This window comes from Patella vulgata, chromosome 8 (genome assembly GCF_932274485.2).
Source record: "Patella vulgata chromosome 8, xgPatVulg1.2, whole genome shotgun sequence".
NCBI classification, from domain to species: Eukaryota; Metazoa; Mollusca; class Gastropoda; family Patellidae; genus Patella; species Patella vulgata.
The window spans coordinates 52,687,016-52,712,774 of NC_065886.2; the positions used below are offsets into that span (position 1 = coordinate 52,687,016).

Here is a 25,759-nt window from a genome sequence, read left to right on the forward strand (position 1 = left end):
TTTTTTCCTCGGGGGATGTACGACCGATGGAAATTGATGAGTTTCGGGGGCCGCCGGGAACAGTTTCCCCGGTGTCTTGGTGGAGAAAATTTATTTCCACATCTCGGATTATTTTTCACCAGTGGGACCTAGGCATTACACTATTATAAAGACATGTTCATGATTATTTGCATTTTTTTTATCGAACGTGTTTATAACAATAACAGGTGCATATGTATTTTAATGTCTTACTAAATGTAATGTACATGTATAACAATTCTAAAGCAATGAATATATATATCTGTATGGCAACATTTTCAAATATATGTACTTTCGTTCTATTAAATTATTGTGAGGACTGCTTCGATTTATTCAAATTTTATGTCCTTCGTTCGCTGGTGGGGAGTGACGTCCGCTTTCTTCCAGGGTCGTTCGTTCGTTCGTTTCTGGAGTTTTACGTCCACTTCCACCTAAGGTGATATCGTAGACAATCTTCCAGGGTGATATCGCAGGCAATATCTACATATATATGTGTATGGCCTTGATTAAATATTCTATTTTTTTTTTTTTTTTTTTTTACGAGTTAAGATCAAAAGGATTAAACGGTAACTTAATCCAAATGGCTTCATCCTATCCCGTGTAACAACAAACGTAGGTGTTGGTGTTTTTGTTTTATTATTTCGTTCATTAATCATCGATTTAAGTTAGTCATTTATAATAACAGAGGTGGATCCAGGTGTTCCTGTCTTGTTCATGTATTTAACACATATTATACGTACCTGCTACTTATACTCGGCGTTTTATTGACACTTTATCTTTACGACAGCTTAAACTAATTGGCTTTGTATCATAACTTGATTTCATTCGGACAAACAATGTCAAATTCTGGGAAATCAGTCAACCGGTGTTAGTTCTCTACCTGGTCTATTCAAAGGCGTTTTGACTGTTACCTCTCCCATGGCCTCGCTACAAGAGGTCAAAGGTAAGAAGGTTTCGCTTGGTTGACGATGACTGGAACAGATTGGATAAAAGTAAATGTCATCACAGTGTCTCCAGCACACACTTAGATTTCGCTCAAGCGCATACACCGCCTCTGGATAAACATAAAGTCAGAGAAATAACTGTAAAAAGGAGGACTTCTGTTCTTTTTTAACCTAGGATAAACCGATTGGAAACAACCAACTGGGACGATTCCTGGCAATATGGGAAATAAAAAAGAGGTAAGAACTATTTTTTTATAATTTTTCATTGAGCAGTTTTTTAAAAAAAATGTTAAGAAATGTTAATAGTTGATTTTTGTTTTCTGACAAAATTGTCGGGTTTAATTAGTTTATCAATAAACGTTTTAAAATAATAATTTGTATTTTTCCTCCATTTTAAAGGTGGAAGTAGCGGTAAGATATTTAAAAACTTCGGGAATAATTCTCTTTTTTATTGTAGTAGATTGTAGGATTCTCTAGTAGTATTTTTTTAAAAATTCCTGCTTAAAATATTGCGCACACCCGAAAAATCAGCTTATTTACCCCTACTGCTTCAACACTTTGATTAAAATTTCACAATATATATGCATTTCACATTAAAGCTTTTTATTTTCAATTTATACATGTAATTCACTGCTTGAATCTATTGCCTTTATATGATACTCTTTTTATATTTATTTTGTTTTACATATTTTATTTCTTGGAGACTGAAATAATGTATTTTCCTCTATAAACTAACATTGCAGATCGAGGGATATATATATACATATTTATCAAAAATTTACCGAAATAACATGAACATGATATGACATGACCTATATCTCACAACCCGTCTTGCCAGTTCTAGACAGCTTGTGACAGATGAATTCCATTCGACCGATAACATTTTTAATTGGAATTTCTAGTCGCCAATCGTGACTTAAAGAGTTGCGTAATTTATTCAGGAGAGCTAGGTTGGACACACAACAGGATACTGGTGGAAAAACACGAAAACGTGCTTTGATGTTTAATTTATGAGGGGTCAAGGATCTAGCTTGAAAGTTTCCATTGCGTTGTAGATGTATGTAAGTGCGCTATAAGTTTTAAAGGATGTTTTGGGTTTAAACGTGGGTAAAAAGAAATGAAAGTTTCAATTTAATTAAATCTGATGTGTTTATTTAATTTGCCTAGTGGGTATCTATCTACATGTAAAATGTTACGCCCACAAATAACGCAAATAACGGATTGGACGTTTCACAGTCGACATGTACGGGAACGGAACTCTAATTAAAAAACAAAGCGATTTTCGGCTTAATATTTGGAACAAAATCTTAATCGAGTAGAGCTTATCTCGAATCGTTCGTTGAATGATAATTCACATCAGATCGACCCAATTGATCATTTTTTAAAGTTGCAACTCCTTTAATCATTCACATTTAATGACATTTTCTGATAAAATATTCAGTTTTATTTTTCCAATTCCGAATAAAAATAATAAATAAGAATGTCCAACATGCCAGATACTTGTAGATAAAAACCGCAGACGGTAACCGTAGCCAGTAACCGTAGAAAGTAACCATAGGCAGTAATCGTAAACAGTAACCGTAGACAGTAACCGTAGCTTGTAATCGCAGAAAAAAAAATCCGGAGACACAGCAGAAATAGTTTATGTACGAACTTCTCAAATAAATAATTCGTACCAGGTGTTGAAGAATGAATAGGTATAATCTTATGTATACAAATGTCTGGTTTGATCATGAAATCTCGTCTGTTCCAAATCTCGTATGACAATGGTCTTGTATTTACATGTTAGGTGTTTGGGAAATTATTCTTACGCAGAGACATATTAGTGAGTTATTTGAAAGCAATCGTCAAGCTTGACTAACGCGCACCTCTTCCATCACAATAAATCATGGTTTGGCGATCACACCTAGATGCCACCCTTGCACTGTTAAAAACAACGACATGGCGGTCATCCTAACTGTATCGGGTTTATACCGTTTTCATTCATAGTCTATGTAATGTTTTCTTCAACTTAAGTTCATAACAAGGAATGATCCTGACCATCTAGACATTTTATTGGTCGAAAATCGAGTTTATTGACAAGGTGAAAATACTCTGGGTTACGTCTACGTATGATAAGTAATAATACACGTGCTAATAACCCACGTGACTAATAGCAAATCAACACTTTCACACCTGTACTAATTAGTCCATTAATTAGATTAATCACTTTTGTCAAATATTTTACATGTTGAAGATTGCACCATTAATGCTTCCGGGTTAGTTCGACTGTCAAACGGGGGGGGGGGGGAATGATAAGGTCTGTCATTTAGCCAACTAGCGTGGTTTCGATTCCCCGGTTGTACGTGACAAGGAGTAGGGTCGTCTGTCTAACCTCGCGGGGTTTCTCCCACTGCTAAAGACCCCCACGCGCAAGCGAATTATTGAAATAAAATTGAACCATATGCTTTTCCCTAAATGACCTATTTTGTATCGAGTGGATGTTAAACTCGATGTTACCCACCCCCCCTCTCTCTCTCTCTCTCTCTCTCTCGACTGCCCAAACTACGAAATAAAAATGAGCCGTTGGTTGCCCGCGTGAATAGTGAGGATAAAGAATAAAAATAATAATTTGTCATCTTCATTCGCTCATCTGATTACTATTCGGTGTTTTCGTGGGTAGGAAAATAGGTCAATGACATGTGTCACCAATTTGTATCATGTTATGGCCATACCATATCGTTCGTGGGGCATACCGTTGTTGTTCGTTCGTGGGCTTTAACGCCCGCTTCAGCGATATGACGTCGGTAGAAGCGGGAGTTGAATAAAGAGAAGCTGATATCGCAGACCAAAAACTTGCTAGAAGAGTCAGTCGTGTTTGAGAGTGCTAGAAGGATATCGGTAGACTTTTGAGATAAGCGTCTAAATGGGACCATTCATGATCAGGGGCATATAAACTTGACGCATTTATAATGACGCATTTTCCTGTACCACGCTTAAAAAATCAAACACCAATCCTAGGATTTCTGGTTAATCAGCCATCGTCATACCCATCTAGCTGCTGGTGCACCTTCCCTTGCCATCGTCATACCCATCTAGCTGCTGGTGCCCCTTCTCTTGCCATCGTCATACCCATCTAGCGGCTAGTGCACCTTCCCTTGCCATCGTCATACCCATCTAGCTTCTGGTGCTCCTTCCCTCTAGCTGGCGGTTAACGTCCGCTTTCACCGACGCAATAAGCGAGTAATGTACACTTTTTATATAGTAAAGGCGGTCAGAGATTAACTAGTAGATACAAATAAGTTTACGTGTCGCCTAATTTTACCCAAAAGAGCGACGGATTTCCTACAACGTTTCACTGATTAAATCTTTTTTTCAACCAATTTTTCTCAAACATTTAATAATAGTACCGCTATCACATATTGTGCAATAACAGTTTCTTTACACGATTTCTTTTGTGTTGTCATCTTAATATCTATTTTAAACATCTAAATTATTTATAATATGACGCATGTTATGGAGCTGGTATTTAATACACCTACAGTTGACCTTATTGCAAAGTAATTTCATTGGTTGGTCTGTTGTGTTTACATAGTGTTTCTACTTAAATAACACGCCTGTTGTGATTTATGCAACCCAATACCATTTTATTATCAATAGCGAGGATAAAAAATCGTAAAATAGGCCTATATTTGATAACCATGTGGTAGATGGGCGATATGATACGCCAAAGCTACGGAAGTGTGTGTGGGCCAATAGCGCGATGGATACCGTGTTATTACTAAGGTAATATGTCAATATATTACGATCGTTGCGATGATTTTAATCCTGAATGGACTGTTTTTGTCGAGTTGATTGGGTTTGCATTTCGTTTTAAATGTACATGTTTGCCTTAAGATATTGGCGCATGGCGATATTTTACGAACATGTCGAAATATGCTACGGCGAAAAGGAATATGTCGACAAAACTTCAGAAAAGCAATATCTTAAAGCAAACGCAGCCATTTAAAACGAAAAAACGACATACAACATAGCGCGTTGATTCAATTAACTCGACATAAATCATCTTTTGAGGTGTAAAATCATCTCAACAATCACAATATGTTGACATAATACCCTATCTATTTCTCGGTATCTGTCTCGCTATTAACCCCTATACACTTCCATATGAAAGTCCCTGGACGTTGATGTGATACATAATATACTATGACAAATGACTGAAAACGACTTTTTGTCTTATGAAAGAAAAAGAAGTGGGGTTTAACGTCCACTCGACACAATAAAGTAATTTCGGGACTAACGTATGGTTCAATTTTATTCCAATAATTTGTTTGCGTGTTAGGGGTCTTTAGCAGTGGGAGGAAATCGGAGGACCCAGAGAAAACCCACGAGGTTGGACAGACGACACTACTTTTTGTCTATACACGACTGTAACGATTTTAAAAGCACCGATCTTCAATATTTTATACCATATGATTACATTTTAAACTGGTATAGTCCTTAACAGCGAATACACATGCAACAAAAGTGTGCTAGTGTGACGAAAACTGGCTAACCACATTTCAATACATTCACAGCGAAGGGAACACTTTTACATTTTTCACGCATTCGAGCTGAACACTGAGGCTTAATTCTAATGGCAGCTAAGGGAAGACTTCTACATTTTCACGCATTCGAGCTGAACACTGGGGCTTAACCCTAATGACTTATACCCGAAATGCCGAGCATACATTTCAATATAAAGCCTTGGTGATAATCCTTTGAGGGACTTTACATAGGCTATACAGGTTATTCACGAGGAATGGTGTGCAGCCACTTGTTGAAATGAACAAAGAGATTATTCGTTAACTAGTCTGAATTAATATTAACCATAAAACCCCTGAATACAATAAATAGGTAGTCAGAATTCCCACATAATTGGATAAACACGCGGAAAAATGCACTTTTAGTCGTTTTGACGCAGGGTAAAATGAGCTAAATCGCTAATGTTTGGGAAATTGACACAAATGGGTCGCGTAACATATAATAAAGTAATATGAATTTATATAAACTAATTTACATTCAGTCGTTTCCGTTTTTACTCTAATTTTAAATCAGTTATGTTCGGCGAAATACGCCAGAAGTCTCAATCGAATGGCAATCTCTAGCGTCTGGTTATTCCAGTCTACACCGATAGTATTTATTGCGCACGCTCTCCAGATATGAATATGGCATCACCGTTTGACATGACTTGTGGAATATGTCTAGCCTCGTTCTTCTAACCCCTTGTTACAAATGACGCTGAAACGCGTACCAATGGTAAAATGTTTATTTTGTTTTAAATATTGGATATCAGAAGCCCATCTTTTCCCGATAAGATCGCAACATGACAAATAAGGTCTTCCGGGTCTTCCGGGTCTCCCGGTTTCCTCTCACTGCTAAAGACCTCAACGCGCTATCGAGTTATTGAAGTAAAATTGCACTATCTGTTAGTCCTGAAATGACCCAGTTTTTATTGAGTCGACGTTAAACCTTATTTCTCCGTTCTCTTTAACAAGACGGGGTGTCAATGACATTTCATAAATGGGTTAATAAAATTCATAGTTTTAAGATGATGTGCCAAGTGGAAACATAATATAGGAAAGATAAACAATTCATTCAATGTCAACATAGGATTACCATTGGTTATATTGTTATCTGATATTAATAATATAATCCACCCAATATCACTGTACACTGTAAAAAAAAAACAAAAAACATGGGACAATATGCACTAGGGAGAGAGAGAGAAATGGGGTTTAACGTCCACTCGATACAAAAGAGGTCATTTCGGGACTAACATATGATTCAATTTTATTTCAATAATTCGCTTGCGTGTAGGGTCTTTAGCAGTGGAAGGAAATCGGAGGACCCGGAGAAAAACCCCAAAAACCCACGAGGGTGAAGAGGAAGGACGTGACTATTTTTTTCTGGAGACGTATACGTGCTTCTACTTTTTGGGATCTATTATACGTCTGGAGTCTACGGGAAGTGGTATAGGGTGTTCAGATCATTACGTCCGAAAGTACTAGTGCGTGTCGAGTATGCATAAACTGCATGACGCCTTTTCGCATTAGTCCCGAAATGACCTAGTTTGTGTCGAGTGGACGTTAAACTCTCTCTCTCTCTGTCTCTCTGTTACGGCTAGCTTTAGGCGTGTTTTGCATGGAACTGGCTATTTCAACGACAGAGACATGTTCCAGTATATAAAATATTTCCCATTCGAGGTTAATGTCAATCTAATTCCGTTCACGCCTGTAACAGTTTTATGCACAAAACAAACTGGATGCACCATTCGATTTAAAATTCTCCAAACTTACCACTAAAATAAGCTCCGTATATCAATATAGATGATTTGATTAGTCAATAAGATCACGTGACTTTAATGCAGACTTGGATTTTTTTCCCTGGGAATTCAGTGCATGATCAATAGAAAGTCAACCGAACGTAACTGACAGGTGTTGTTAAGCAGAATGGGGATGCAATCAGTTAAGCGACAAATAGGTCAACCATTATTAAAATAACAAAATTTCAAATACTTGAAGAGAAGTAGTGTAAAAATAAACAAAAAACATTTAGAGTGAACAATATGCATGTTTTTAGAGGTAATCAACCTTTTGCACTCGTTTGTTAGAGTTAAACGTGCTAGGCCAAGTGAATAAAGTAAAAAAAGACCATCCACCGTCAAGATCTAGCTATATATAGTATTAAATACGAAATATGAGACTACCATATTAAATACAGGTGAATCAAAGACAACAAACAATGTTTAACAGTGGGAGAACTTTACAGGTAATCCGTCGTTAATCCCTCAAAATCGGAGATTCCCACATCTTCTCTCTCTATGACAGATTTATCCCTTGATTGATATAAAGGCCCTTTTCATTGAGAGTCATCTTGCGTGGTTTCGGTTCCCCAGTTCTACGTGACAAGAAGTAGCGTCGTCTGTCCAACCTCGTGCATTTTCTCCTTACTGCTAAAGAACACTACGCGCAAGCGAATTATTGAAATAAAATTGAACCATGTGTTAATCCCGAAATAACTAAGTTTGTGTTGAGTGGACGTTAAACCCCATCTCTCGCTCTCTTTTTCAGTGAGTTAATCCTATTTTCCGTGTACGCGTGCGTTGGTATAATACAAATGTAATGGGACAATTTCTATGTACGTAAAAATGCTTGCAGGTAAACGGTTCGAATCTGGCAACAAATACATTCTAGGTTTCTAGCTTATACCAAAGCGCGTTAAACATATATTATGCAAGAGCTAAATCTGCCTATTGCGGGTCTTTCTTTAGGCCTGAAATGTTATATAAATTATTAATTAGACATTTATTAACATGAAAAGACCTTATCTGCTGCTGAATCGAGACTATGTTTTTTTTATCGTACCGACTTTAGTAATGATCATCGAGGCTAGGCCTAAATTTAAATCCCTAATATCTTGGTCCAGAGTGGAGCAATTTGACTGAAATTTTCAGCATATTCCCTTTACATTATCTATTCTTTAACTATTATAGTGTGAAGTGCCATCTCTTTATTTAATCTACCATAGTTCCTCTTTAATAGATGGACGCACCTCGACCAATACAGTTATTGTCGGTATCATCGAAAGGTCACGATCGGTGAAGTGTCAAAGTATTGAACTTAATTAAAGACACAAACATTATCCCTTCTTATTTTTTTTTCAATATAAGTGAGACTAAAACGATATTTGGTATTATTATGTTGTAATTCACCCCCAACCCCTCTCCCTATGATATTTACATAAGATGTATTTCATTTGTCCCTTGACCTCTGTTAAACCGTGCTCGGAATATTAAACACGTTTAACCCACACGTCTATAAAACCAGTTTGTTTTATATCCATTTCTCTTATGTACATATATCTATATACATAGCCTTATTTACATAGACTTATGCTAATATGAGATATATCATATAACCTTCCCCACTAATTTAAATTGATAGTATGTAATTCAAAATGAATAGAATAAGTTGAAAAATACAGTTGATTGAAATGTCAAAGAAAATGTACAGTGTATGATAACTGACAAAATAAACTCGCTGAAAGCCATTTTGTCGCCTTTGTCTTACGACAGATTTATGTCACACGAAAAATATGTTAAATGAAAATGCAAAAAGGTAGCTATTGAGTATGGCGACGATTCGAAAAATGGGTTAAATGTAAATTTCAAGAGGTAGCTATTGAGTATTGACGATTCGGATGTTGAATACATTCAAATGCTTAAATGTCGATAGCAAATTTTGTGAAATTAGTAAAGCATTTCTATAGGGGGCAACCTTTAAGGGCCGGGCATTGAAAGTACAACAAAGGCTTATTTTTATAACTCGTTGATGCAGTCATGCACTCTTTAAATCGTGCTATTAAAGTAAAATAGGACAAGGCTGAGGTTGTGGTGACTGATTTTAATAATATCGTATTCAGTCCATCCGTTCACAGCCCTTTAATAATAACTCAACAAACACCATAAAAAGTAGATATTTGTCTGAAATGAGCAATATACCCATAAATATGTACTCGCTCGACTAGGTAAATGACAAACGATTAAATGTCCCCGTAAAACGGAAAATAATAACATAAAAACACACCCGCCTGACATATAACAATAAATAGCTAAACTAAAGTATTCTGGGATTGTGGAGCTAGTTAGAAGATAAATATGACCTGACGAATTGGGTGAGGTTTGGGCCTACGAATAGAAAAGCACACATTAGCCATAAATTACATGCCTGCCATTTAAACATACAATATGCAAGAGCTAAATCTGCCTATTGCAGGTCTTTCTTTAGGTCTGAAATGTTATATAAACTATTATTAGACATTAATTAACGTATCCAGACTATAATCAACTCTCGATGGCATCGCTTACCTGCGATATTTACTGGATTATGATCTGATTTGCTGCATAACTTTCCTTCTCGATTTAACGATTAATTGGATAGTCAAGACTGATTTTTGTCGTACCGACTTAAGTAATGATGACCGAGGCTATGCGGAAATTTCGATCGCTTATTTCTCGGTTCATAGTAGATCAATTTGAATGAAATTTTCAGCAAATTGCCTTTACATTATCTAGTTTTGAACTATTATAGTGAGAATTACCAACTCGTTATTTAATCTCCCATAATGTATCTTTAAAATGGGTATAAGACAGAGTTGTAACGTTATATCAGTTATGTTATTAACGACTTATTAACGACATCACGAAATTTTTCAATTATATACTTGAAATCTGTATATACATGTGCTCGCTCGTTACCTCCCCAAAGGTGTAAATTTCACAAGTATCATAATTACGGACGATATTATTATCCATGTGGATTTGTTTCATTATCTGCAGTATATCAGTTCAAATTCCCACACAATTTAATTCACATGACCATTTATAAATAAGTAGGTTCTTTGTATTCATCTTTATTATTCCGATCCATTAAATTGAATCATTAAAATTTTGTATTTTTTTGTCGAGGGGATGATTCAGTTACACAAAGTATATTCGAAGTTAATAGAAAGATCTGACATGAAAAAAATTGCGACAGTTAATCATAATTTTAATCATCAGGCGATTTCGTACGCATAAATATATGTAGATTGCATTTAATGTTTAGGCTTGTTATCCAGGCCCACTAGAGCGGATAGTTTTACATATCTTGGATATACTTTGCTTCATTTAAATTCATTCTTTTCTTTTAATTTCATTTTTAAAAAAAAACCGAAAATCATTTTTTAAATGTGAAGCTATAATTGTATTTAAAAGACTGGGGAATATTTTTGTTCCTGTTTCCATCACAATGAGCTAGTATTAAGCACTAGTGCACTGGTTGTCTTTTTCTTTTCTTTCTTTTGAAACCACCATTGCTAAGTTATACAGTATATATCTAGTGAAATAAGTAGCAACAACTATATGCTGATATTTTACCTAAAAATGTATTTTGCTGTTTATTTCTTTGTATTTAGTATTGCTTGTTTTTTCCTCTGTGGTAAATGGTACATTTTGAATACTTAAAATGTTTCTCACTATAACATAGACCCTTTAGTTTTATACTACCTGGCTTTTTTTATACATTTCACCGATATGATTGCTTATATAGGTAATATTTTACTTGTGTAAAATGTGTTTACATTCATATTCCATGTGGCATATAGCAGATCATGACCCGTACTAGTATTATACAATGTTTTTCTCTGGGTTATATTCCTGATTGTTTGTTTTTCAAATTTGAGTGAAGTCTGTATAACTACAGACCCGGAAATGTACAGCGCAGTGGACGCTTAGGGCTAGCCCCCGGATCCATTCACTTAATCTGATATGTACGTGTGTTTGTGATGTCTGCGTACTGTGTCTTGTTCGTAGATTTGTTTTGTGTAATTATGTGTGGTGCAGTCCCTCTGCACATAACTATAGTCGTGATTATGAATAACAATCATTAAACCTTAGAATCACATTGAATTAAATTAGCACTTAAAGGTCGGAAACCGTTGGTTAGACATGAAATAGTTGAAGATGACAAGATATTATTTCTAAGCTATAAGTATTAATGACCTTACTTTCATATTTAACCGTATCGAACATCTATTCTCTATATCTGGTGATCCAGACTGTTCCAAATTGGATTTCCCGTGACTCTAAAAAGAAAATACTTTTAGATAAAGTTTGATCAATCACCTGCATGGGATATTAAAATAAATATTTGTTAAAATTAGATAGAGCTTGAATACTGTCAGTATATATCAGCAGTTTATTTAATTGATGTAAACACCCATAACATTTAAAAGATGATTTTTACTATCGAGGCAACTACTTTGATATTGAGAACCAAATGGATAATAGAACCTGAATGCTTTCTTTTTTTGTGAGCAACTTGTTTAATAATGTATGTAAGCTTCTGTACCATTTAATAAATACAATTTTCAGTGTCGATTCAACCAATATTTAGAGCATGAAATATGAAATTAACTGATTAAAACACAGATCCTATTTCGTTTCGTTTTTTATAGTTAAAATTTCGTTTTACTTGTCTTTACTACACTAGGATCTGGAAGAGGTGTTATCATTGACGTGCTCTGGATGATGTGAGGGATTAGCCAATGAAACGGTCTGTCACGGCGAGCTTATGGCGTGAGGCGCATGGAACTGTGGGTGATCCACTAGAAACATCAATGCTGGTTGGTTAATCAAATGTCTGACGTCATAGGGCCAAAAGTCACTTGTATGACCTCTGACGCGACCTCCCAAAAACAACTGGCCAGATCTTCATGTAGTGTAGGCCATCGAAAGTATAAAAAACGAAACGAAATATTTATTATAGATCTGTATTATAATCAGATTGATATGAAATATGAAATGAACAATACTCTTTTATTTTTAGGAAGATGAGAATGAAAGAGGGAATTGGGGAGGAAGGTTAGATTTCCTTTTATCATGTATTGGATATGCTGTCGGTTTGGGAAATGTGTGGAGATTTCCATATTTGGCATACAGAAATGGCGGAGGTAAGCAGACGTTACTTTATCAAACAGATTCAACCTTATTATTGTAAATTAAAAATTCAAGGAATGCGCACGAGTGGCTCATATCTTGTATATATTTTAACCCACTTTTGAATCCGTCTCCCGTTTAAAGGGGGGTAAGCGCATAAAACATAAAGAACTAAATGTGAAATGTATGAATTTAATACAATAGTACATGCACAGCTGTTCTGCGTGACTTTAAATTTAAATTCTAAAATGAAGCAAATGAACCTCCAGTACAAAACCCGTTTCCGGAATCAAGTGGCAGGTTATGCTTTAAAGGAGCTAAGTCTCTAACTCAATATTTTCCATAATATTCGAATTAAACGCACGAATTAGAATTCAATATTGGTCAATTTTAATCAATATTGATGTTGTTATCTTGTCGTGAAAATATGGGATCCTAATATCCAATATTCAAGACACAATTAGCATTTTATAATCAGTACACGAATCGTGTATCCTGTGGTTTCGGGTGCCATTTTGTAATGAACAAATAAAAACATATCATACAGCACAATAGTAAAGGCTGAATCACAAACAACAAAATAATAAATTTAAAACGCGTAGAATGCACTAAGTAGGCGTAAACGACTGTCGCTCAATTTCAACTGTTTACGTATTTCACCAAACATGATTGATGAGAAATTATAATATTTTTTTCAAAAATTGAATATTAATCACTTTAAATACATTCATATTACATTAATATTATATGCTTTTAGAACCATATTTGTCTATATCAAGGTTCCCAAAAATAGAACCATAAGCCCTTTAAATTAAGGTGATATCAGATGTTCTGTAATAAGAAAGCAGACATGGTCTCAATATCTGGAGATACAAACTGTTCCAAACAGGATTTCGCGTGACTCTAAAAATAAAATACTTTTAGATAAAGTTGGATCAAGCAAATGGGATACATGTATTAAAATAAATATTTTTTTTCTATTTTTAATTCTAATACTAAATCCACGGATTTTATCCTAATTGTTTGTTTTCTTTTTCTATTTTCAGCCACATTTTTAATACCATATATTATTATGTTGGTTATTGCTGGGTTGCCACTCTTCTTTATTGAATTGGCTATTGGTCAGTTCTCTTCAGAAGGTCCAATCACGGTATGGAAGGTCAGCCCTATTTTCTCAGGTGAGTTATGTTTGTTTCTCGAAATCAAATACGTTGGACGTTGTGTACGTTTTTGACGACTAGGAGCACCACTCCCCACACCCCGCGTTGACCGAGAATGTCTGGTCTGGTTTGCCTGGTGCTGTGGATGGGGCGGTAATCCGAAGTCCACCGGTTTGCGTGCACGTAACAGAACCATTGGGTGCTGAAAGTCAGTGGAAGTAAGGTAGACGACCTAATTCCCCTCATAGCACACAGTATGGCGTATGCCCCTCTTTATTATCCCAGGTGATTCACACCAATAGGACGTTAAACCCCATTTCCAATCTGATTAAAGTACAGATCTATATTTCCTTTCGTTTTTTATACTTTCGATGGCCTCTAATGCATGAAGATCTGACCGGTTGTAGTGGGAAATCGCGTCAGGGGTCTACGGACGGCTTTTGACCCTATGACGTCAGACATTGATTAATCAATCAGCTTTGGCGTTTCTAGTGGTTTACCCACAGTTCCATGCACCGCACGCCAAGAACTCGCCGTAAAAGACCGTTTTATTGGCCAATCCCTTACTTCAACCAGAACGCGTGTTATAGGAACTGTGTGGTAATCAGATTGGCCACATTTTATTAGTTATTTAATGATTATTTGGGGTATTTTTTTAGGTATTGGATTTGGAATGTGTATAGTTAGTGGAATGGTCAGTATTTATTATAACATCATCATCATGTACGCTATCTACTATATGTTCGTATCATTCGTTCATTTGGATGACCTTCTTCCATGGCAGTCTTGTAACAACACCTTTAATACGGAGGCTTGTCGTGTCGAACCCTATCCAGATCTAAAATCAATGAATGAAAGTGATAAAATGACGGCACTCAAAGGTAAACGCAATTTTCATTCTTCAATTTCTTCTATTCACAATATATGGGGACGACGGTGCCATGTGGTTAAGATGCTGGCTCGCTAGCCTGGAGGTCGTGTGTTCGATCCCTGCATTGGCCGAGAAAGTTCATCGAAATTTTCCGACGTGGTTTCCCCTTGTCAGTGGTGCAAGACGGAGGGTCTGACAAGGACAGCTGTCTAGTCATTCGGATGAAACGAAAAACCGAGGTCCCGTGTATACATTGGCTGCACGTAAAAGATCCCTTGGCAGTTGGAATTCGATATAAGAGCAGACGATAGTGCCGCTGTCCGGGCAAAATTTCCCTCATAGCACACTGTATGGCGTATGCCCGTCTTCATTAGCCCAGTATAGGAGCAGAACAGTAGTAGGACGTTAAACCCCATTAAGTCTACGAATGTTTTTAACTCTTTTTTGGAAATTATTATTGAGTTTGATCGTCTAATGCTTTGGGGTAGCAAATATCAAAGGGACGGTGCCGAGTACCAACAAAGCAAATGTTCTTTCGCCAAGAAAAAGTTGGTCGTTCGCGATCCTTCGATTTTTTTCGTCCATAAAGATCAAACAGAGAGAGAGAGAGAGAGAGAGAAGAAAATGGGGTTTAACGTCCACTCGCGTAGGGGTCTTTAGCAGTGAGAGGGGGGCCCGGAGAAAACCCACGAGGTTGGACAGACGACCCGACTCCTTGTCACGTACAACCAGGGAATCGAAACCACGCCAGTTGACTCAATGACAGACTTTATGGTATAGCGCGCACGTGCTAACTATTCAGCCATCCAACCCCCCAAAGTTCAAACAACTTGTGCAATTATAATGTGTATTGATATTTAAAAATAAACAATATATATTTCAAATATACTTTTACTGTTTTGCAGATGAAGTTATTAATATAACTTGTGTTGCCAGTAAATATCTGGTGAACTTCACTGATATTTACAATACATCTACACCAGTGACGGAGATGGATCTGAACTCAACCATGTTGATGAATACGATAGCAAAAGATTGCAAATTCTCTTATCAAACACCCTCCGAACAATATTGGTCGTACGTATTAATTGCTTACTAACAGATCAAAGACGCATTATGTAAGAGCTAAATATGCCTGTTACTGGAGTTTTTTTTTTCTGGCTTGGTATAAACATTTTATTGCAAATAAATTACAAAAGGATTAGGACAATTTATAAAGATTATAAACATTCTCCCAGGGAACCGAATAATATAATATTATATAATATATGATGGCAGAACGACCATTTAACATACAGCAGATTCAGCTATATACAATATGTACACATATTTATAATTTTCTGGCTTCAAATGTTATATTAATTACTATTTAAAGATTTTGTTAACATGACAAGCTCATAATCAACTCCCTGGTTCATCGATTAGAAAGGAGTTTAAAGAAATATAGATAACCGAGACTTAAATCACAACTTCAAACATTCATAAATTCGCACAGACAAAAGTAATTTGGCTGAAATTTTCAATATATTATTTTTCAGTATTTATTTTTGAACTTTTACGGCTAGAACGACCAGTCTTTTTTATCTAAATCTTACATAATGCATCTTTAAACTATGTTTTTATGAACAAATGTATATAATGTGATATTTTTATTGTCCATTTTTGTTTTACGAAAATATTTGTGGCATGCTTTGTATACACCCTATAACCTTAAGTTATTAAAAAATCTTAAATATATATTCATAAATAATCCCCTCTGTAAAACAAGCAAAAAAGTTTTTGTAAGGAGAATTTTTTTTTATTATTATTAAAACCGGAAGTGGCGTAGTTGGTCCAACACACTCACTGGTCTCTATAGTAAGCATGCAGATTTGACATAAGTTAACTGCTGTATTATGTTCACCGGTCGTCGTTGGAATGAGAATCCGACAAAAGGGACTGTTTATTTGGATATTTTAAATATAGAATTATGTTCTTTTTAAACGACATTTTCTGAACACTGCCAGATAGTCTGTGTACAACAACATAGAAAATAATACAAAATGTATTTGTCATTGTAATTGTAATAACATAATATCCCCCGCATGTATATTTTAATTGTAATCACATTGTATTTCCCTGCTTGTAATCATATAATGTTTGTATTTTATCTTCATTTAGACGATACGTATTACAAATCCAAGATTCTAATGGTATTGAAGATATTGGTGATGTTAGTTTGAGGAATTGTCTTTGTCTTTTCTTCGCCTGGATTCTTATATTCTTTTGTTTAATAAAAGGAATTAAATCTACTGGAAAGGTGAGTAGAATAACGTTAATACAATCCCATATCGACGTTTTATCTGAAATGTATTTTCTTTTATTGTAATCGAGTAATAACGTTATACATACCGAAATATAACCCAATATCAGAACTTTACCAATCAAATTAAATTGAATGGGATTGAATGTCTTGCCCCGACTGTGCTATTGAAGACGGACATACGTCATACATTGTGCTATGAGGGAATGGCCTACTCTAGTATTGAATTCCAACTACAAGGGATCTTTTACGCGCATGCCAATGTATACCTCGGTTTTTCGTACCACTAGACAACTCTCCTTGTCAGACCCTCGTTCTTGCACCACTGACAAGGAGAAACCACGTCGGAAAATCCTGATGAAGTTTCTCGGCCAATGCAGGGATCGAACACGCGACCTCCAGGCTAGCGAGACAGCGTCTTACGCATTTATCCACCGTGGCTCGCCACCAACCAAATTATCTCCATATCATCTACCAAATATTTCATAACAATCGTAACAATACATTTTTTATATTCCAGGTTGTATATTTCACTGCTACCTTCCCCTATGTTATTCTTGTTTATATTTTTTATTTCAGGTTGTATATTTCACTGCTACATTCCCCTATGTTATTCTTGTTATTTTGTTGATCCGTGGTGTGACATTACCAGGATATATGACAGGAATTGAATTCTATGTTATCCCTAAACCAGAACTACTGCTTAATGCCAAGGTAAGAATATACATAATCGAATAGCTGATTTGATGAATTTATATTTCCGATATTCAGTCACGTTATGAACATGCGTTCAAAATATTATTTTGTAGAAATGTAAACTTTGTCGAGGTTTTATTACTGACAGAAAAAAAAACCCTGTAATTTTGGAAACCTTGAGGTGAAATCAAAATAGGACAGTTTTTACAAGAAGTTTAAAATCGACAACATCTAGAAGTTTTGATGTATACGTAAATCTGATAATCCGCCTTACCTGCTCTCAATGGAAATACGACGAGAAGAGTTAGAGCTTAAATACCTTCACTCTTCCGCATTGCTATGGTAACGGCATCAAAAATTGATATCAGTACTCTCCTTTTTGTCTGTTTCATTATGTGTCCTATGGTTTTAAGATTTTATAATTCTTATGATTTTTATAATAGGTATGGGGTGATGCTGCTACCCAGATTTTCTACTCTCTGGGTATTGGTTTTGGTGGATTATTAACCATGTCATCATACAATAAATTTAAAAACAACGTTTACAGGTTGGTACAACTCCTTTTCAAATTCAAAACTTCTTTCTGAACCTCACGTTGTGTTTGCTGATTGCCAATAAAAGCTAAATCCGTGACCACTGTTAAATACAGAGTCTTAGCCGCATCCCTTCCCCCGACCCATTTTTGGAAATTTATAATTTAATTGAAGCTTACATTGGTTTCTATTATTCATATTTATCTCTCTAATTTGAAATGGCCAACCTACGATTGTTTGCGATATACTAAGCCCAGATTAGCTGCCATGTGCCAAGATTAGACATAATGTCGTATCCCACGGAAAGTTGCACTGTGTGAGACCGGCTTTAGGTTATATACGAATATTGTAATATCACAATTTAAAAGAACACGTTAAATATGGATCGGATGATTATGTTTAAATTTTTATTTACAGGGATGCTATATTAGTGTCATGTATTAACTGTGGTACCAGTATTTTTGCCGGTTTCGCCATTTTCTCCTTACTAGGATTCATGGCCACAGTAACCAATCAGGATATAGAAGATGTTGCTAGCCAAGGTACTTATCGAAATAATTTTTTTTTGTTAGAAATTTCAATCGTTGTTGTATTTTGCCAGTTGATCAATTTACGGTCTATAATCAGTTTTGAGTAATTAATATACAAAATTTTAAAAACAAAATATTAGCTGTATGTTCACTCGAGGGGATGGATGGCCGAATTGTTAGTCCCGAAATTACATAATTTGTGTCGATTGGACGTTAAACTCTCTGTCTCAAATGGGAAATGATATTATATGTTCTAGAGCGAGTAGCATACTCTATCCAATACACTATGCGCACTGCTATGTATGGTTAAATGGAGCGATGGTCTGGGCCCGGATTTCGGAAGCCAAAGCTACGATGTTTAAGACAGGCAATCAGCAGAGTTGCCCACCAAATTTATTATTTAAAAAACCGATGCACTACAAAAACCCGTTAGCTATCTAAACTCCTGAAACGCATAAGCATACCCACCGTTGTACAAGTGATGTGGGATATATAATATCTCGAGCGAACTCTTGAATAAAGAACAGTTCCAATATAAAACCAAGTTCAATTGATCAACAATACCTACAACAAAATGTATAGTCAATCAAGATGTTCACCACCGCCATCTTGTTTGTTCATGTGATTATAGCTGTAAACGTTTCTTGTTTTCTATAGGTCCTGGTTTGGCATTTATTGCTTATCCTGAAGGAATTGCTCGACTCCCCGTGGCACCCATATGGGCTTTCTTATTCTTCTTCATGTTGTTGACACTTGGTATGGACAGCCAGGTAAAAATGATTAAAATATTTAGTATTTATCTGTTAAACATTAATAAAATACATTATGCAAGAGCTAAATATGTCTATTGCTGATCTTTCTTTAGGCCTGAAATGTTATCTAAATTATTAATTATACATTAATTAACTTATCCAGACCATAATCAACTCTAGATGGCATGGCTAGCCTGTGATCTTTAGTGGATTATGAGCCGATATACTGCATAACTTTCCTTCACGATTTAACGATTAAATGGATAATCGAGACTATGCTGTTTATCGTACTGACTTTAGTAATGATGATCAAGGCTAGGAGGAAGTTTCAATCGCTTAGTTATCGGTTCATAGTGGATTAATTTGAATGAAATTTTCAGCAAATTGCCTTTACATTATCTAGTTTTTAACTATTATAGTGAGATATAATCCTTTAGTGGCATTTAGCAATTGGAAACATAACAAAACTATACAGTTATATGGGACAACAATCACTGGTTTATTATACACAAGCACAACGTTTCGATAAGTATTCTCTTAACGATAAGAGAATACTTATCGAAACGTTGTGCTTGTGTATAATAAACCAGTGATTGTTGTCCCATATAACTGTATAGTTTTGTTTTGTTTTTATTATAGTGAGAACTGCCAACTTGTTATCGAATCTCCCATAATGTATCTTTAATAAAATACATTCCCCAATTGACTTTAATTCAGGCAGCTAGTCAATTAATTTGTCTTTAATATCGAATTTGTTTTATGAATTGTCTCATAATAAGGTATGTGATCTATAGTTATTTACGGTATTTAATTCAGGGTGGAACCCTCTATGAACAGTTTTTTTTAATTAACGAATTTTTATTCTATTTTTAGTTCGCTATGATGGAGACCTTGATCAGTGGTATTACTGACATTTTCCCCCATATTTTAAGAAAACGAAAACTGGTTTTCACTTTCTTCTGCTGTATGGTTGGTTTCTTGCTAGGTATTCCTATGACAGCCAAGGTAAGTTGAATTAAAAATCAACTGTTTTTCGTTTTATTATTGATGCTCTCTCTTGACATCTTTCATTTTTTAAGAATCAGTTCGCACTACGTGAAAAGATTGTCTGAGAAATTATAGATATTAATGGGTTAACGGTAATCAGGAGCGAAGTATGGCAAAATTCTCGCGGTTTCAAAACAGTTTTCAACATTATCATCATAATCATAATGCTTATCCAGTATCAAACATATACCGTGGGTCAGATATGCTGCAAATTGACTAGCAATTTCCCCACATCCCAATATTACTCCGCGGCACTGTGAGTGACTGTCCCTTTCCCCGCACACACATATAAATATTGCTTTTTGGGGCCCCGGAAGGAATCTTGTTCCCCATGGATCACCACGCCCCTGACGACACTTATCAATTCTAAGAATTTAGACCAATACATCCCCTGCTAATGTTCTACAATATTTGATACACCAGTAATTATTGATTGGACAGATTTGATTTGTTTTTTTTTCCATACCTAAACTTTTATAATTGTTTTTTAAGGGTGGAATTTACGTCATGACATTAATGGATTGGTATACCGGAAGTTATAATTTGATGTTTTTGGCCTTGATGGAGATTATTTGTCTTATGTATGTCTATGGTAAGATACGTTATGGAAGATTTATAGAACGGGCTGGTTGTTCGTGCTAAAATAGTTCAAAAATAGATAATGAAATATGAACATGTTAAATTATTTTATTCATAGCGAAGTTATGAATGTTGGAAACTTTGACAAGAAATAAGCATAAATGGCAAATAAAAAATCCGCCCACCTTTCATATTCCCGATTGGCAAGTACCGTTACCATGATAATCAACGAAATCTCGATTATCCAGCCTTTCATATTATTATCGTTTAACTTTTAAGGCAGATGTGTAAGACTATGTCTCATCTTAGACATCCAATATCTAGAGGCTAGTCATGTTAATAAATAATTTATAATATTTGAAGCCAGAAACCATCCCTGAAATAGACTAGTTTAAAGATTGAATGTTGAATCTATGACGTTTATACACATCTAAAATGTCCACTAATATCACTGTGTATACGTTTTAGGTTTTAAGAATTTCTGTGAAGATATTTCCTTGATGGTTGGATACAAACCTAATATTTATTGGTTGGCAACTTGGTTGGTTCTTACCCCATTAGCTCTATTGGTAAGTTGTACAATTTTTTTTAAATGATTAAAATTAAAACAATTACCCAAATATAACTCATTTCACCTTTAATTAACAAATGAACACGCCGACCGTATCGTCACCGATCTCTGTTCATAAACAAAACATGCGTTCATGCTTTAATAGATACTCGTGGAAAACACTTGGGTTCAGATGAATGCACCTGGGAAGACTAGCATGTCCCGTTTTCACTGGAACGTTAAGCCCCATTTCATTCTCATTTATTATAGCATGTGAGCTGTTTACTTTCTTCAGATTTGATGAAAGTTACCATCATAACGTGAGAGAGGGGTTTTACGTAGGCTAAGCCTGTTCCCCAATCCCATTCAGACAACCTGAATGAAAATATTGTTTTTTTAAAAAAACAACAAACGTGAACTATCATCACCACGATTAATCCACTATTAAAACCATGATTTCAATCATAGCACGAATCGTGATAGTGGGAAATGAAATGGGGTTTAACGTCCTACTGTTCTGTTCCTATACTGGGCTAATGAAGACGGACATACGCCATACAGTGTGCTATGAGGGAAATTTTGCCCGGGCAGCGGCACTATCGCCTACTCTTATATCGAATTCCAACTGTCAAGGGATCTTTTACGTGCACGCCAATGTAGACCTGATAGGATCACCACGATTACTCCACGATTAAAACCACGAGTTCAATCGTGATAGTGGGAAAGTAGCATAAGAATGAACACCAGATAGTGAAATATTTTACAGATCTATACTTTTGTTTGTTTTGATTCTTTGGCTTGTTCATTTTTTTGCGCTACATCCACACAAACTGAATAATTGTCATAAATCTATCGGGAATAATGTTTGTCGATATTACAATCTGATTAATATACAGATCTATATTTCGTTTCGTTTATTTTATACTTACGATAGTGAATTTCGCGTCAGGGGTAATGCGAGCGGATTTTGACCCTATGACATCAGGATTTGATTAACCAATCACCATTAATGTTTCTAGTGGCTTACCAACAGTTCAGTGCACATCACGCCATAAACTCGCCGTAATAGACTGTTTCATTAGCTAATCCCTCACATCACCCAGAACGCGGGTTATATAACAACTCTTCCAGATCCTAGTGTAGTACAAACAAGTAAAACGAAATTTTGAACTATAAAACACGAAATGAAATAGGATCTGTGTTGTAATCAGATTGCCTATTAAGTTACTTTACTATCCTGAAAAGTGTGTGTGTTATTTTTTTTTCCAGTTTATTTTGGTGATTTCTGGCGTACAATACGAACCTGTTACCTATGAAGGATATGTATATCCGTCATGGGCTGAAGGCATAGGATGGATTATGGCCATGTTACCAGTTGCTGTCTTTTTAATTGTTGCCATTGTACAAGCAGTACGATATGGCGGAATTGTAAGTGTTTGTCATTATAAATCTTTGTTTTTGTTTCGTTTCATTTTTATTTTTTTAATTTTTAGGGCGGTGTGGGTGTGTGTGTGTGTGTGTGTGTGTGTGTGTGGGGGGGGTAATGTGTCTACGAAACGCACCGAACACTTGGTGCTCACTGGATAACAACATTCAACTTCCATCATCCAGACCGTTTTATCGTAATCTTAAATTCTGTACTTAACTGGTGCTTTCACTCCAATTGTAGTCTTTGGCGCAATATAGCCCGTTTGGAGCTGACGTGCCATAAAACAAGAGTTCATTCATTCATTCCAATTGTAGTCCAATTTTAACTTTATACATGTATTTTGTTTGACAGCGAGAGGCTGCTAGAACTACCAGAGAATGGGGTCCAGCTTTACCAGAAAACAGAACAATTCCACGATACAACAATTTTGGCACTGCTGATTTGGAAGGCCAGGACAATATAGCAATGGAGTACCCTACAAAAGTATCTCCACCTGCTTATGCTAATGGTGGTGGTGATAGATACGTTGTAGAGCATTTGTAAATTTTAATACGCCTTCTCAGTTTTAGACTCTAAAGTAGTTCCAATAGTTTGATTGTTTATCGTATCCACGGGATTATTGTTTGGAATACATTTTAAGCTTTAGGATTATCTTAGACAGTGTCTTTCAGAGATTATCAAACAATGTGCTCATTTTTATTTTAACTTTGATTGTTATTTTGTGACTAATGACGAATTGGCGGGAAGTTATTTTATGAACTTCTTTAAAAACATGAGTGAAAATGACTTAAATATGTGATAAGGAAGACTAACGCAGACCTCCTTACAATCACACTTTTATTTTGTGAATAACGTAGATATAATTGCACATTAACAGTCTTATGACGAATCGAAAATAACGGGGATATCAGGAAAATTTTTTTTTATATTTTGTGATAAATTAACTCGCTCACACAGTTCAGTAGCAGAACAAGTGATTGACATTTCTCTACGAATGAAATGTACATTAATTGTCTCTCATTACTGACGTTACTCGTTGTTATATTTTTGTAAACGATTGTTATTCGTGATGTATTAATTACAATCTGATTAAAACACAGATCCTATTTCGTTTCGTTTTTTTATAGTTCAAAATTTCGTTTTACTTGTCTTTACTACACTGTTATATTACCGGCGTTCTGGGATTAGCCAATGAAACGGTCTGTTACAGCGAATTCTTGATCTTCGATGCACGTAACTGTGGGTAAACCACTACAAACGTCAACGCGGATTGATAAATCAATGTCCGACGTCATAGGGTCAAAAGTCGCTCGTACGACCCTGGCAAGACCTTCCACTACAACTGGTCAGATCTTCATGTAAGGTAGGCCATCGAAAGTATAAAAAAAAAGCGAAACGAAATATAGATCTGTATTTGAATCAGATTGTATTATTTAGTTTTATTTCTGAGTTTTATAGAGATTTGTTTTATGGCTTGGTTAAACTGTTTAAATAAACTAAATAATGTAAATAATTATAAGACATTAGTTCTACTGCAAACTGTAATAATAAAATGTTATAACCATTGATTTCTATGAAAAACTTACCGTAATATTCAGTGGTTTAAATGTGGTCCATGAACACACCAGCCAGTGCAATGATATCAAACATGGAGGGCACAGATCACGGTTAACTTCGTATTTTGAATACAAAATCGAATCCATTTCAGTCAAAATGTCAAATCAACATTTAATTAGAATGAATTTTTTGTTGATATTTACAAATTGAACGCATAATTCGAATTTTAGATCGATTGTTAGAATTCCTTATATGTATAGAATAGAAGTGTTTATATTTGCGTTTTTTATACATATATTTATAATATATATATATATCATCTTTAGAAAGAAATCTCTTAAATAAAGTATTTTTATTTTTCATCGTTTTCTTTCTTCTGTTTGACATGTTACAGTGAAGAATACAAAGAAAATGTTTTAATGTATTATTTTATGCGGGGGCACTATATGTGCTAGGAAATTAGCATGACGTCATCGTCGCCATATTGGAATTGTTATATCAAAAATCGAAGTTCCACAATCTATGCTCATTTCTCCAGCCAAGTTCGTGTCGATCGTATTCAAATGGCAGAGTTTTGTCTTATTTTAGAAGAACAGGATGAGTAGGACTTGGGGACCAAAAAAGATGTTGCACTGTGAACTGTTTCTATATTGTTATGTCTAAATCACACATAACTAATTTGAATAGAAGTAAATAACATTCAATGTGGCATTGCAAGGAACACTGACACATCCGCAATTAGTCATCAAGCCAGGGCTGGTAATTTGTTCAGTTGAACATATCGAACTCTGGTGTGCCCTTGTCTTTAGGCGTGGGCCGATAAAACCCTTTTTGAGCTTTTTTTTACAAGCCCGAATTTCATTTGTAAGGATGGCACCTGCTTGGCTGACAACGAATGTGTGCCTAGTCATTTGGATGGGACAAAAACCCGATGTGCACCCTTGTACACATTAACGTACACGGACCAGACTGCTTGGTCGTTGAAAATCAGCGAAGAAGAAATATCCCCCGCATAGCACAATAACCAAATAATGTAGATTTAACATCAGTTAGTTTCAGTCATTCCACTCCATTCGGATTCATTCCATTCCTAGACTTAAAGATCATTTGATCTACATACTGCTTCAGCCTTACGGACTCAGTAAACGGGGGGGGGGGGGGTAACGTCCACTCGACACAAACTAGGTCATTTCGGGACTAACATATGATTCAATTGTATTTTAATAATTTGATTGCGCGCAGGTGTCTTTAGCGTGGGAGGAAAACGGAGGACCCAGAGAAAACCCACGAGGTT

The 25,759-nt window shown here is 35.6% G+C and overlaps 1 protein-coding gene across 1 annotated transcript; it reads left to right on the forward strand.

Moving 5' to 3' along the window:
- The first annotated feature begins 1,024 nt into the window (after positions 1-1,024).
- LOC126831052 (sodium-dependent proline transporter) lies at positions 1,025-24,825 on the forward strand. Its single transcript, XM_050561659.2, has 16 exons — positions 1,025-1,199; positions 1,362-1,373; positions 12,350-12,473; positions 13,506-13,637; positions 14,279-14,500; positions 15,396-15,567; positions 16,651-16,789; positions 17,372-17,506; positions 17,932-18,035; positions 18,439-18,563; positions 19,209-19,321; positions 20,177-20,308; positions 20,843-20,942; positions 21,398-21,498; positions 22,749-22,907; positions 23,260-24,825. The coding sequence occupies exons 1-16, from the start codon at positions 1,182-1,184 to the stop codon at positions 23,449-23,451; spliced, it is 1,980 nt and encodes a 659-aa protein (XP_050417616.2). The 5' UTR covers positions 1,025-1,181; the 3' UTR covers positions 23,452-24,825.
- Positions 24,826-25,759: the final 934 nt, after the last annotated feature.

Coding starts and splice junctions, on each gene's coding strand:
- LOC126831052 (XM_050561659.2), top strand. Junction 18,564..19,208: donor AGAAGATGTTGCTAGCCAAG/GTACTTATCGAA, acceptor TGTTTTCTATAG/GTCCTGGTTTGGCATTTATT. Junction 20,943..21,397: donor TTGTCTTATGTATGTCTATG/GTAAGATACGTT, acceptor TATACGTTTTAG/GTTTTAAGAATTTCTGTGAA.